The sequence below is a fragment of the Hirundo rustica genome, chromosome W (assembly GCF_015227805.2).
Source record: "Hirundo rustica isolate bHirRus1 chromosome W, bHirRus1.pri.v3, whole genome shotgun sequence".
NCBI lineage: Eukaryota > Metazoa > Chordata > Aves > Passeriformes > Hirundinidae > Hirundo > Hirundo rustica.
Genome location: NC_053487.1, coordinates 11,616,716 through 11,630,344, shown reverse-complemented (window position 1 = coordinate 11,630,344; position 13,629 = coordinate 11,616,716). Strand labels below are relative to the sequence as shown.

General features: G+C 38.9%; 1 protein-coding gene across 3 annotated transcripts in view; it reads right to left on the bottom strand.

Annotated features, from left to right (window-relative positions):
• The window catches only part of LOC120764905 (zinc finger SWIM domain-containing protein 6-like), a 346,593-nt gene that overhangs the window by 64,379 nt on the left and 268,585 nt on the right, over positions 1-13,629 (bottom strand). For all 3 annotated transcript variants that reach the window (XM_040089033.2, XM_040089035.2, XM_040089036.2), the window contains 5 exons: positions 9,910-10,086; positions 9,471-9,617; positions 7,119-7,265; positions 4,679-4,939; positions 1,367-1,502 (listed from right to left, as the gene is read on the bottom strand). In XM_040089033.2, the coding sequence (XP_039944967.1) occupies positions 1,367-1,502; positions 4,679-4,939; positions 7,119-7,265; positions 9,471-9,617; positions 9,910-10,086 (868 nt within the window). The remainder of the gene's footprint in view (positions 1-1,366; positions 1,503-4,678; positions 4,940-7,118; positions 7,266-9,470; positions 9,618-9,909; positions 10,087-13,629) is intronic.

The following is a 13,629-nucleotide window of genomic DNA, read 5'->3' as shown; positions in this document are numbered from 1 at the left end:
CGGCCGAAATCGGCACGACTGGGACAGCATGGCTGCCTAGGCATGGCTCGCAATGAACTTTGTTTAGCCACTTTTAGCCAGCCATGCTGTGGACAGAAGGACAAAAACGGCAGCAGCAGCTTTTCTTGTTTTCAGCACTCCGCATGAAGAAAAGCGCTGAGTAGAGCCAGTATGGCTCACACAGTGTCAGTGGAGACCACGTGACCAGCAGCGAGGCATGGCGAGCAATCTCCCAATGTAGAGCCTAGATGAGATCAACCTTTCAGCAGTGCAGAACTCTTTGAAAACTGTTTCAGTTGATAAAGCTTGAGAACAAATGAACCTACAAACACCAATTCTCTCCTGAATCAGGAAAAGGAAAGGGTGAAGACACGTAGAGAAAACAACATGGGACACTGAGGTCAGTGAAGGAGTCAACTTCTAGATGGGAGGGGATTGAGGAGATGCCTTAGTCTTGGGCTGGAATTCTTTTGTAAGGCTATGGTGAAGATATATTTGATATATTGGACTTTGGGTTTTTTTCCTGTAATTCATGGAATGCATTGGGGGGATGTAGCATCCTAACTACAGCCATGAGCAGAAACATCAGTGTTGAAATAAGCAGATGTTGCAGTAGCTTTGATCCAATGAGAAGTTTGAACAGAGAGAAATGAGAGAGATGAGAAACCTTGCCTCAGGAATAGAAGAAGAATACCTTTGTTTCCCAGAGATGGACGAAGAGAACTTTTGCATTTATGTTAGAACAGCTCATCCTTAAAATAGTACCCCATAAGTTGACATGGCCCATGAAAGTAGCTGTGGGAAAGCTGCAAGGCATGGGAGGGACTTTACACTGCAAACAGATTTTCCTTTCCCAGGCAGCTGATTCGCTATGACACCGAAGCCTCAAGAGAACTGTTTCTTCTGGAGAAGTTTCCATAGCATGGCAAGAGAGATTCCTCTCCCTAAGAGAACTGAAGAAAGACTATTCTAGAGGTGGTAAACTGACTGAAAGTCCCAGGTTTTGTCTCTTTATGTTGCCAGTGGGAAAGAAAAGAGGGTGTGGGGGGAGATGTGTTCTGAAGGTTTTATTCTGATTTCTTATTATTTTTATTTTAATTCTGTTAACAAAGTTTTCTTAATACCCTTTAAAGTTTTGAGTCTGTTTTGCCTTCCTCCTTCTAATGCTTATCTCACAGCAGGAAATGAGTAAATAATTCTAGTGGGTGCACTGGTGTTTGGCCAGCACTAAACCCAATACACAAAGTAATTTCTCCTTAAACAGAACAATGCTTTTAGAAAAAAAGGCTAGGTCTTGACTACCAAGCTTTTTCCCATTTTTCAAAATGCTACTGGTGTTCTTTCTAGATGACTTGTGAATACATACCGCATGGCTCTCAGTGCACTTTTGTATGCCAATTCAGCATCATGAGGTAGGAGACAGGTGAAAAGATACTTGGCAAATGTGTGCATTGGAACACTCTCTCGATGGATGACTTCACCTAAACCACTATATGGTCCAGCTGTGGGAAAGAAAAAGAGATTATCAGTCTTTATAGACTGTTAAAACTCAACTTCTGGACCTTTAGAACCCATTCATTACACCTTGAGTTAGAGTTGGTATTCAGAGACAGCTTGCTGTACAAAAGGTAAAGGTCTATTGATATGTCTGTAAAATACATTGCAAGTATATTAAATACCATCTATTCTTTGAGACAACAAGATACATTGCAAATGATATAGTACTAAGCACACTGCCAATGCACATACAAATGACAAAATGGTCCCAGGGCTCCATGGGGCTCCTTCAGTAAATCTATGGTATGCAAAAGTAGAAGGTGATAATCCTAGCTTTGCCTCTGTGTAGTTATATTGTGTACATTAATTCCTATGTACCCTCTGTTGGTGTATAACTCTGTTATCACAAATCCACAGAAAAAAAAAGTGGCTACAGTGGAAAACCAGGTATCTTTAATTGAACTTACATGACTAATCAGTCCAGCAGCACCTGATCCTTATTAATGTCTCACTTGACATTAGTAATTTGAATAACCCTTTGGTTTAAACTTGGTCTCCAGAGAAGACTAGGTCAGATCTTGCATCAAAGCTGCTTTTGCTAGTCTATTATAGCCACACAATCTTAAAAGTCATATTTGTTGTGGGGAAACTATTCCCATTGTTGGGGCAATAGATTTTGCTCACACTCAGTGCAGTACTTCATAGCAGTAGTGTTAAGACTGACAACAGAAATGACAATTTTAAAAAATTGCATGAAACTGCTTGCTGAGTTCTGAGTATTCATAGTGCATAGGAATTCCATTTTTGCATTTTTTTCTGCAGCCTTAAGACTGTTATTCTTATTAATAGGAATATTGTGTCAAGCAGTTTTTTTACTTCAGTGGCTACAGGTTCAGATGTTAAACATCACAAGATACAGAATAAGAATCTTACATTAGGTATTATTGGACAATTATTGCACAAATAGCAGCCAGCAGTCCTAGAGATTCTAACCCACCACACTTGGATGGATGAATGACTCTGTGAGCACACTTCTTCATTGTAGTCACATGAGTCATAGTTTCCAGCAGTAGTTCAAACTAACATGACTGACCCTTCACTGAAGCAGATGAATACTCACAAAATTTATTCAACCACTTCTGCTGCATGGGATGATGAACTCGACAAGTGAGAGATGTTAACAACTTAGACCAGCACAGCTGTTTCAGCAGTGTTTTTTACTGGTGCCTTAGCACAAAATGCAAAGATAAAAATCACTAGGCATGAAAAAAATCTGAGCTCCATAGGTGGGCATTTCTGAAGGCTGGAACTGATCACAGTGGAAACATCAATGATGATTAAGTAGGTGACAGTGTGTCTCAATCATTTTAAATTGAAAGCCATTCAAAACTAGCTGGCACTGCTTGTATGAAAGAAGCCTTTTCATGTCTGTTTGCCAGTTGGTGGTCCATTCAGAAACTCAGTTAGAAGACAAAGAATAAATGGCAAAGCATTTATATGAAAATGGATTCTGCCATTAACTTAGCAGTCAAAAAAAAAAAAATAGAACAGTTCTTGCAACAGTCTTATGTTCTGCTTTCCCATGCATTCAAATGGTAGCTACACACAGCATGCATTAATCTGCATTAACTCGCATTAACAGCATAGAAATCAACCTAATACTGGATTAAACTTTCTTTACTATATCTACAAAACCTCAACTATAAAGCCACAATTGATATGATCAGAATCTTAAATCACTGCATACTTTTTCCTCCATGAGATCTGGCAGTTTCTGCATAACTTAAACTGAAGTTATTGCAGAAAAGCCAGATTTCTCAACACACAGTAACGCAAGACCATTGTTGCATGCTGCTCACCACAGTAATTTTGTAGGTAGCTATTTTAGCAGGTTTCCTGCTATGATCACTTGTTTACTACTCTAAGAAAAAAGTATATCACTGATCACAGTTGTAAAATAGAAGTATCAGAGAATACTTGAGATAAATCCTGCCTTTTCCTCATACAGCATCCTGACCAGTAAACAGATGCAACGGTGATTTTATAATCCATATGATCCCTCTATGGTGGTGAATAGCTGGATCCAGCAAGAAGCTATTCTTGTCCAAAGGCCATAAAGCAGCAACTCTCCTTATGGTGCAGCTTCTCTACAGTTTCAAATGGTACCACCAGTAGGTAGGTACCAAAGTCTTTAAGGATCTGGGCAGTAATAGTGACTCAAAGCTGAGAACCCTAAAAAACATACTGCATCTCCTCTATTAAAGAAATAGTTTTAAAAGACAAATGTCTTACAGAAAGAAGGCAAAACCTGACTGCTGTGTAACAATCTTCACAACTTACCTAGAGCAGTATCAATCTCCCCACCATCCCTTGAGAAAGCACTCAAAACTTGGACCATGCCTTTAGATGGTTCCTTTAAAGTTTTTCCTCCAGTTAAAAACCCCCAAAAACTAGAATAGCAATCTTAGAACCTACAAGACTACTCTTTGAAAATAAGGCTTAAGTGTTATATGTCAAGCCTTTTTAAAAGCTTAGGCAAAAACATGCACTTTTTGTACAGATTTTATTGCAATACACAACTGCAATTCCCAAACACAAGTTATTTTTCTTAATCAAAATTTAGTCACAAGACCAGGCCATAAGCCTTAGTATTTGTCCATATACTTAAATTTTCAGGTATGATACAAACTTCAGCAGCAACTCATATTCCTAATTTCTACAAAGGAAATGTTATATTTCTGTCCCAGCAAATTTAAGTTAATTTTCTGAGCTCTTCACTGGGGAATAGAGGTAAAAATCTTCATACATTTAGAAAGCTGCCAGTCCTTTTTCAGGATACAAATGACATTTTGAAATTTACTACCCAAGAACTGTTGATGATAACTGATGTCTATATTATTCAATTGTGAGCCTGGATTGCATAATTAGGATACTGAACAAATCTAAAGAAGAAAATGCAATAAAAATTAAAGGCTTATAGGTTAGTAGATGCCTTATCTCTACAGTCATGTGTTAGCTGATGTTTGATTTTTGTAAGAGATTGGAAATAAAATTTTGCTGGAGTTCTGCATCAAAAAACATCTTAAGAGTATATAAGGCAGTTTCCACTGTAATACTAACTCCGTGGGCCTGTGTAAGTGAAGACAGTTTTAAAAAGCAGTTAGCATCTACGTTGAGCTACCTTCTAATAGGAAGACTGCTTGTTTTCGAAAAATCTTCACCAGAGTATCATCCAATTCAACTTCCTGTAGCTTAGAAATGAGTTGCTCCTCATTTCGACAAACCTTCTCTTGTGCATACAAGCCATCTGGCATTATTCGTTGCTGTCCCAGCCCTATCAATGCTACTTCCACAGCCAGCGTTAAATAAGATTCCCCTTCTTCTAAAAACTTGTGTGCAGGCAGGTGCTGGTACTCCAGAGATTTGCATTGCCCCATGTTCTCTGTAAAGGGTGACACAAAGAACAACACATCAGGAAATCATTAAAATCCATAATCTGCCTATAATGCCACATTTTCAAATGCTTCCTCTGTCAGTATTAATTTTTTTAAAATATTTTAATTATGAGTGCAATCTCAATATCCAATCATCCAATATAAACTGCCTGATGCAATTTCACATCACAAAAATACACAAAACAATTAGGTTTTTAAAAATCCACTCTAGTAAAAATAAAAGTTTTCATTTTAAACTGCATGATTTGGAGAAAGGCAGTTTCTCCAGCTTTGTGTTAATAAGGCCAACACTGGATGATCTATTTCAATTTTTCCCCCCACCTCTTTCTGTATCTCCTTAAAGCTTTGTTGTTGTATAAGTGGAAAGGGAAGGTGATTATATACCTGCATAGATTTCAGTTGAAGCTATTAGGATTATGCAAATACAGTAGGCCTGGGAACTCCACAATTTTAAAGCATTGTTTGCTAAAGCTCTCTTCATGCTTTTTTATTTGTTAGTTGAATTTATGATAAACATGCATACTGTTTCTGACTTTTATTAATACTAGAAATGCTACTTTTAGTAAAGATTACTTGTAAATTCCACACAGACCAAACCATAATTGCTTTAAGGAGTACTACTGAATGATTTGGCACTTCACTGATACATCATATGACAAAATGCTATATCAACCTCTAGCAGTTTACAGTCAGTTTGGGGACAAAAAGTTGTAATGTACAGATGTAAGGAGATGGACAGCTGCAGCAAATGAGATGGCAAAATGCATTTAGTAGATTGTATATATGAGTGTAGGGGGAATTTACATTTCAACACACACAACTTTTATTTCATGGTGTTGTTTTGGATTCTTTTTTCTAATTGCAAAGAATCTGATTTCTTTTAATTAAAGTTCTTCCAGAATTGGTGGATATAGGATTAGAAGTTTATTGAAGAAAATCTAATTGAATAAAATAAGTTTTAAGGAAAAGCCCCAAGGAGATTTGGGATGTACATATAAAGGATCTATAGGTAGAGGAATGACTCAAGTTTCTGGCCACACATAAGGTGATAAGAAACTACCACAGAGGTGGAAAGAGACTAAGGAACAAATCAGTTGAGCTCCCGAAAAGCAAATACTGAAGTTAGAATGGGCATATACATCCTGTCCGAAATCATGTATCAATACTACAATGCTATTTTTTAATTCATAACCTTTATAAACTATGTACTTTATAGACCATGTGAGTTATAAATTTTAAGTGCTTTGTCATCACTTTGAAGTATTATGTACACTTGTAACTAAGAAGTCAAATAATATCCTGGACCGCATAAGAGGATCAGAGGTGATGATCCTTCCCCTCTTCTCAGTACTGGTGAGCCCACACTTGGAGTGCCATGTTCAGTACTGGGCTCCCCATGGATGTACTGGAGCAGATCCAATAAGGGGCCACAAAGATGATTAAAGGACTGGAGCATCTCCCATATGAGATACTGAGACAGCTGGGATTGTTTATCCTGGAAAAGAAAAGGCTGAGGAGGATCTTACCAAAATATACAAATATCTATTGGGAGAATGTAAAGAAAACAGAGCCAGACTCTTCTCAGTGGGATCCTGTGACAGGACAAGAGGCAATGGGCACAAACTGAAATACAGGAAATTCCATCTGAGTATAAGAAAACACTTTTTTACTGTGAGGATGGTTAAACACTAAGACATTGCCCAGAAAGCTTGTATGGTGTTCATTCTCGTGACTATTCAAAACTCAGCTGGACACAGTCCTGGGCAACTTGCTATAGGTGACCCTGCTCTGATCAGAGTAGGTGGACTAGATGATCTCCAGAGAAGCCTTCCAACCTCAACAATTCTGTGATTTCCTGTAATTTCTCCAAAAGAGGATAGAGCAATGTATGTAAAGAGGGTTGCTGCTATAAACTCTTATTCAGTTTTATTTCAAGTGTAAAATACTGAATTGCCTTCAAGAATGAGTTACTGGTAATTTTTGAAGGCTTCTTATAACAGTTTTACTTTAAACATTTTCTCTACCTTGTGTTTTCTTAGGGAATGCAAATGTGAGTTCTTATACTGTAAAGACACTGGCTTTGAAGTTAATTGGGAAAGGTAAGGTAGAAAAATGTCTCTGGTTACTGAAGACTTAGAGAAGACTGCTCCCTTTGCATGGCCTTACCCGTGAAGTCTGAGAATCCATGGAAGCTCTCATCATCCACCCTGCAAGCTTCAATCAGGCTACTGAAGAGGGTGCCAATTGGATCCAAAGGATGTCCCACCCAACCTTCAAGATTTGTTATTGAGGTTACTCCTATTTGAAGAAGTTCTGTGACAGAAAAGATGAAGGGAGAAGGGAGGGAAAGAGAGTGTGTATTATCTCCTCAAAACATATATAGAAGTAAAATGGATTAAAATGCTCTTCTGCTTAGAAAGAAAAAATATCTCTCAGTGTGAATTCATTGCCCTTTGTAAGTATGTTAAAAGAGGAAAAAAAGAAAATGGACAAAGGTCAAACATTTTGAGCATTAGCAAAGTACATTATGGGTCAAAAATTTCAATTGCAGTATCTTTTGAAATCTCTAACTTGATACCAGTAACTTCTGAAATGTCTGCTGAAAAATTATAGTAAAGACTTCTTTGGTAAAATATTCACCAGTTTCCTTACTCAAAAGATGCAGTACCATTTTCACATTTTAAGTGAAGCTGATGGCACTGAAATAAAATATTCTGAAATGTTCAGTTTTAATAAATAAAATATGAACTTATTGCATCTGAATATTTGTTGAAGTAATAAACTCACAATGACAGTTCCTAATAAAAAAAAAGGAAGAAAAAAAAATGATAATGTGTTTAAATGAGGTATAAAATTTAAAAATTGTCCTTTAAGTGCATTTTTTGTAATTTTAAAGTTTCAGTCAACAAATACCTTCATGGATACTTTGTTTTGTAGCCCTCATCCATCAATCAGTTACAACATGAAAAAAATTGTTTAGCACAATGAATTGAAGGAAGTGCCGCTGTGGTAAAAGATGCTAGAGATGACTCAAATCCCTTTTTTAACTAAGAAACTTATGTCAGTAGTTCCCCTTCAACTCCCCACCTTTTTCTCCTAGACTCATACACAACTGAACTATGAGAGATCAGGTGTTTTATGGGTGACCATTTAAAAATTGTATACAAGCCATTCATATAGAGATTTAACTTTAAATCATGCAGCTGATTCCATGAATGTCAGATCAGTCATATGAATGAAAGCTAAGTAGAAGCATGTGGTAGTTGCTGAACTGAAACTGTAGCTGCAGAATTATTCTCCTTGTAAAGAAGACAAGTATATTTTGACCTATTAAAACAAAATTGTTTAAATTTCAAACATAAGAGTGAAAAAACTGAAACAAAACAGTGAGTAACAACACAGAAATTACAGACTTTATGTTAAGGAAAGATATATTACATGATAAAAAGACTAAGAAAAAAATCTCCTAATTAATAATGCAAAGTGCTTTTAAGTTTTGTTGAAATCTAGGATCCACAATAGTGCTCAAAATTTCTTCCTTGGGTGTTGTGAAATGAAGGCACATAGGAACTGCCAAATTTTTTTTTTTTTTTTTTTTTTTTTTTTTTTTTTTTTTTCAATCAGGTATCTACCTTGTCTTCAATTTCTAAATGAACATTTCTGGGAAAACACCTGCACATACAGTTAAAAAATTTACACATGTGACTTCACACTGGTATTTTTGCCTACAATGCATGAGGATGCACATAGTTAAAAGTAGCAACAAAAATCTAAAATAAAATTTGAATTAAAAGTTTTCTTGTAGTAGCTGAGAATGTTATTCTAATTTTTCCGTATGCATTTTTAACTACAGTCACCTTTTTCTTCTTCCACTACCTCTCCAAACCTATGACAAAGTTCAGTGAAGGATTATTTTTGGAAGAATGTTCCTTCAGAAAATAGGGGTAGTGTTTAGAGGAACACCACAGAACATTTTATAAAGCCAGTGTTTCAAAAATTTGATTTCCAATGATGTGAATCCACTAAAGTTTTAAGCATCATCAGAGACTTTTGGAAGAAAATGCCAAACTGGATAAATTTCTGTAGTGCAGACTTTGCCTTGTCAAATTTAGGCTTCCACCTCAGAAATACATAGGTCTGCTAAATTACACATCAGAAGAGAAAAATTATTTTAAATACCTGACATTCCAAATGCAAATCTCTGTTTAAAAGCCTATAAATTACACAGGATGAATATTTACACTGTGTAATCAAAACCTCTGATTGGAATAAAGGCCCCATCATGTTAGACATTTTGCAGAAGGCAGAACAGAGCCCTTGCTCTGCATAGCTCACAATCTAGCTTAAAAAAACCCCTTCAACATCCAGAATGTGACACTACCACTATGACTGTTTGGACTGAAGAATTAGTCACCTCTTTTGCTTTAGTTTCAAAAGCAGTTTTCTCATGCAAAGTTCCAGTCTGGTGTTATTGTCACCTTGTCATGTCCTTTGCCCTTCTCTCTTCCCCGCATTTACCTTTCTTCTGAGCCTGGAACATTTCCAGCTGCTTCTGCTGCTGCCTTCTTAGTGTATTAACAATAGCTATTGCTAGCCTCAGTGCTTCTTGTGGGTATCCATGAGATCGTAATGCATCCACTCTTGCACAGGCTGTAGGAACATGTTCTAAAATGGAGACAATAATTGAAGAATAGCAATGCTTCCATGTCTGAAATAGCCTGTTTTGTTAAGTTAATCAAAAGGGCTTTTTTGTTTCCTTCAATTTGTTTTTAAAACTTTGCAAGAGAGAGTTAAAGGACTATTTCTGAGCCAGCATTTCAAGGGAGCCTCTGTTCTTTTTGCCAGGCTTTTCATTTAGCTCCCTCCCTCCCCCAAAAAAAGAAAAAAGAAAAAAAATAATGCTATAGAAACTGAACAAAGCAAGTCATGGAAACATCTTTCCAGTTTAGCCACTTACCATGCCAGAGGGGCCACCCTCGAGAGTCAAAGAGTGAGTTTTCAGTGTGTTCATGGTAACAGTAGTTGGTGTATAGGTCACTGCTGATAATGTGCTGTAAGTGGCTGTCCTGCCAGTGCAGTTCGCATGCCTCTATGGCTCTAGTGAACACCGTCCGATGTGGCCTGTTTGATGAATCTGTCATTTTCAGAAATTCAGAAAGCTGCATCAGCTTTTATTCATTCATATGTGAAACAGTCATTCACAGTATTCTTGTCTTCTGCCTATTCACCAACCTTTAACTGATGGCAGTCTACCTTCACCCACTCTGCAAGGAGCAGACCACAGACAACATTTTACATCCTGTTACCCAACAGCTCAGGCAAAGTGTGTGCCATTCCCTTTGCATTCAGAGAGATATACAAACCATCATGGCTAATGCTAAATAGGACATTGCAAAGGGAACAGCTAGACATGAAGGACATTAAACACGCACAGAATCCCCCTAAAAACAGACTAGAAAGTATATGGCACACAGCTTCTCAAGCATCCCCAGTTTCTCTCCTTCTCAGACTTGGAGCCACTAGGATGAGTGACAGATAAACATCACATAAAATATTTTTAGTTGTTCTCTTTGAGAACTGATTAACTTTGAGCACTTGTATAAATTTTTGTCATAAACAAATACAAATACTGCAAAGGAAGCAAGGTACTGAGGCCATGGTACTGACAATCCTTTACTGGATATCTTCCTATGGCAAAAGTGCTCTGTCGACATGGCACTGTGCCTATGAATGTCAAAATGTCATGTCAGAAATTGCTACTAGCATGCCCAGGTTGGTCTGAACATCACGAGATCCAGAAAGCCAAACACCTCTGTAGGAAGTTAGATGTTGCATGAACTTCTGTCCGCAGCTAGCTGCAAGATTTAAACATGAACCAAGTCTATTTCCTTCAGAGGTAAACTTCCAAGAGAAAGAAACAAGGAAAAATCCATCTAAGTCTAATTCTACCACCTTTCACAAGCATTTAATTTTAACTTTTATTAAATATGTATCAAAATATTGAGAGGTTTGATGATTATGAGGTTTTTTTTCCCCAGGTAAATAACCTGCATCTTCCTCAGTTATTAGCAAAGTAGCAATCTTTGCTTGAAGATGACTGGAGAAGGCTTCTGTCAAGTTTGATAATTGTTGTAATGCATTAATTGGGTTTATATTTCATTGGATTTGTAATGTTTTTTCTATGTATCATGTGATCTGTCCTTGCCCAGCAGTGCCCATCCCCCCACACTGAAATGTAACCTCTGTTCCCCTCCTGCTTCTCCCTTATTGGGTCCTGCCTCTGGGCCCTGCCCCCTGGGGGAAAAAGCCATGGCAGGGGAGGGGCCAGGTCTCTCTGGCATTGGTGAGTCATCAGGAAAGGTCTCCAGCAAGCAGAGCAGGACTTGAGAATAAAAGCTGTAATACCCAATCCAGTGCCAGAGAGCAGATTCTTTTACTTTTGCCATCGGCGGCCATCTAATCTCATGGGGTAAACTACAACTGGCACCTTAACATGGGGCTTTAAGCCACAAAAGGTTCCCAAAAAGCTGGAAGAACCACTCGGGGAGCACGTGGCCAAGGAATCTCACGCAGGTACGTGAGTCACGAAATGTAGCCCACCCATGCAGAGACAGACCTGTCAGGCTTGGTGTTCGCTGTGGAGTCTCCGAAACACAGGACTCTACAGGCCAGGGCTGCAGTTTTCTCCCTTGGACTCAAAAACCCCATCGGAGCGCTGCAAAGAAGCCCCCCGAATGGCAAGTTGTTCCAGGGAAGGTGACCACATGTTCGTAAAAATATGACCCTGGGATCAGAGACTGGAAGCTCTTTTTGCACCAAAAAGGGTCAGTCTCAGGCAAAAGGAGTGATTGGGAAAGAAAGGAAAGGAACGCTGGATTTTTGGTGAGTACCACTTTCAGTTTTCTAAGGGAAAATCTTTTTCAGGGGCAATGTTCCTCAAGGAAAAGGGGTTTTTTTGCTTTTTCAGGGAAGGTTTTGCTTTCAGAGGAAACCTTCAAAGTGCTTTAATAGCATGCTTCTTTTGGCAGCCTTGGGGGGGTGGAAAAGGAAACTGTTTCCCCTTTTGGCTTTTTTTTTCTCTCCAGCGAGTTTTTTTTTCTTTTCAGTTTCTCAGTCACAATAAAGAGGACACAGAAACTCAAAATCTGAGCCAAAAATGGGTGCAAGGCTGTCTGTGCCTCACAAAAGAGTCTATTATTACATTTTATATACCTTGAATAATGACGAGACCCATTATTCAAAGAAACAGCTGAAAAAATTAACTCTGTGGTTGTTTTCTCAGTTTCCACACTTATCATTAGAGCAAATAAGCTCCCCAGAATTTTGGGAGGCTATAACAAAAAAAATAGTTGAATCTGGCTCCTCTAATAATAAAGAAGATGCAAATTTTGTTTTTTATAGCTTAAAAATTAGGTTTGCATTGCAAAAGCAAAATAAAAAAGAAAAAAAAGCCAGTTCTTTGTGAATTTTCCCCAGTTTGTACTTTTGCAGGCAGTCTGAGTGCTCAAACCTCCCATCTTAGTAGTCCCCAGGTGGTGGGGTCACAAGATGGAGGGGATTCCTTTGTCCAAAATGGACGAAGCCATGTGCTCTCGAGCCATGAAGAGTCTCTCCCTTTGTTTGTCCCTCCTTCCCGCAATTCCTTCTTCTCCCCAGACCCCTCCTTCCCTTCAGTGCCGCCCCTGGCACCGCCCTCTACTCTGACTCTGCCCCCTACCCTCAAACCTCCGCCCTCCGACTCCTCCCCATGTAACTCAAGCCTCCAGCCCCTCCCTGCCCCTGGTTCCCACGGTTTCCCCGCCCACAGTCCCAGTTCCCATGCCCCGGAGGGGGGGAGCCAGGAACCCAGAAGCAGGAAGCGATCCCGGCTTTTCTGCCACCCCTTTCACATATCAACAGTCAAAAAGACGGGATGCTGTCCACAGTAATTGGGACCCCTTCCCCCAACAAGCGATTCATGGTTTATGCAAAGCTCAGGCCAAATTCAAATATGAAAGAGAATACTTTTGCAACCATTTAAAAACAAATTTAGCAAGAAATACTACCGTTCCCTTTGACCTCCAAAAAGATTTGCTTTCGGAGCTTTGGCAAAATCCTGAAACAGCTGTTGGTAATAAGAATCTGCCAATTCATTTAGCAACCCAGCCCAATAAGTCTTTCCAACCTTATAGTACAATAGAGCAGCTTCCATCAGAACCTTTAGTAACATTTGTGGAGCAATTAACCCGAGCTATCGAGTTACAGGTTAAGAATAAGGGAGCCCAGGAACATGTCCTGGAGGAGATGGCTCTGGCCGAGGCAGACGAACAGTGCAAGGCAGCTATCCTCAGCCTGTCTATAGAACCAGCTCCAACTTTACATGACATGCTCCAGGTGTGTGCCAGGAAGATTCCCTTCATAAAAGCTCATCAAAACCACAATTCCAGAGTCAAGCCACCACAAAAAGCTGCTGCTGCAGACACCGTGCTGCCTGTACCTGTGCCACGGCCACCGCCCAAGAGAAGAACAACGTGTCTCCTGTGTGATCAGGCTGTACATTGGGCATCTCAATGCCCTTTAAAGAAGCAATTTTTTGACTTTCGGGACAATGGGGGCGGGAGGTCTCAAAGGTCCAAAGGAAATTTTTCAAAGAAACTAGAAAATGTAAATGTTAAACTAAATAATCCTGCTTTAACCA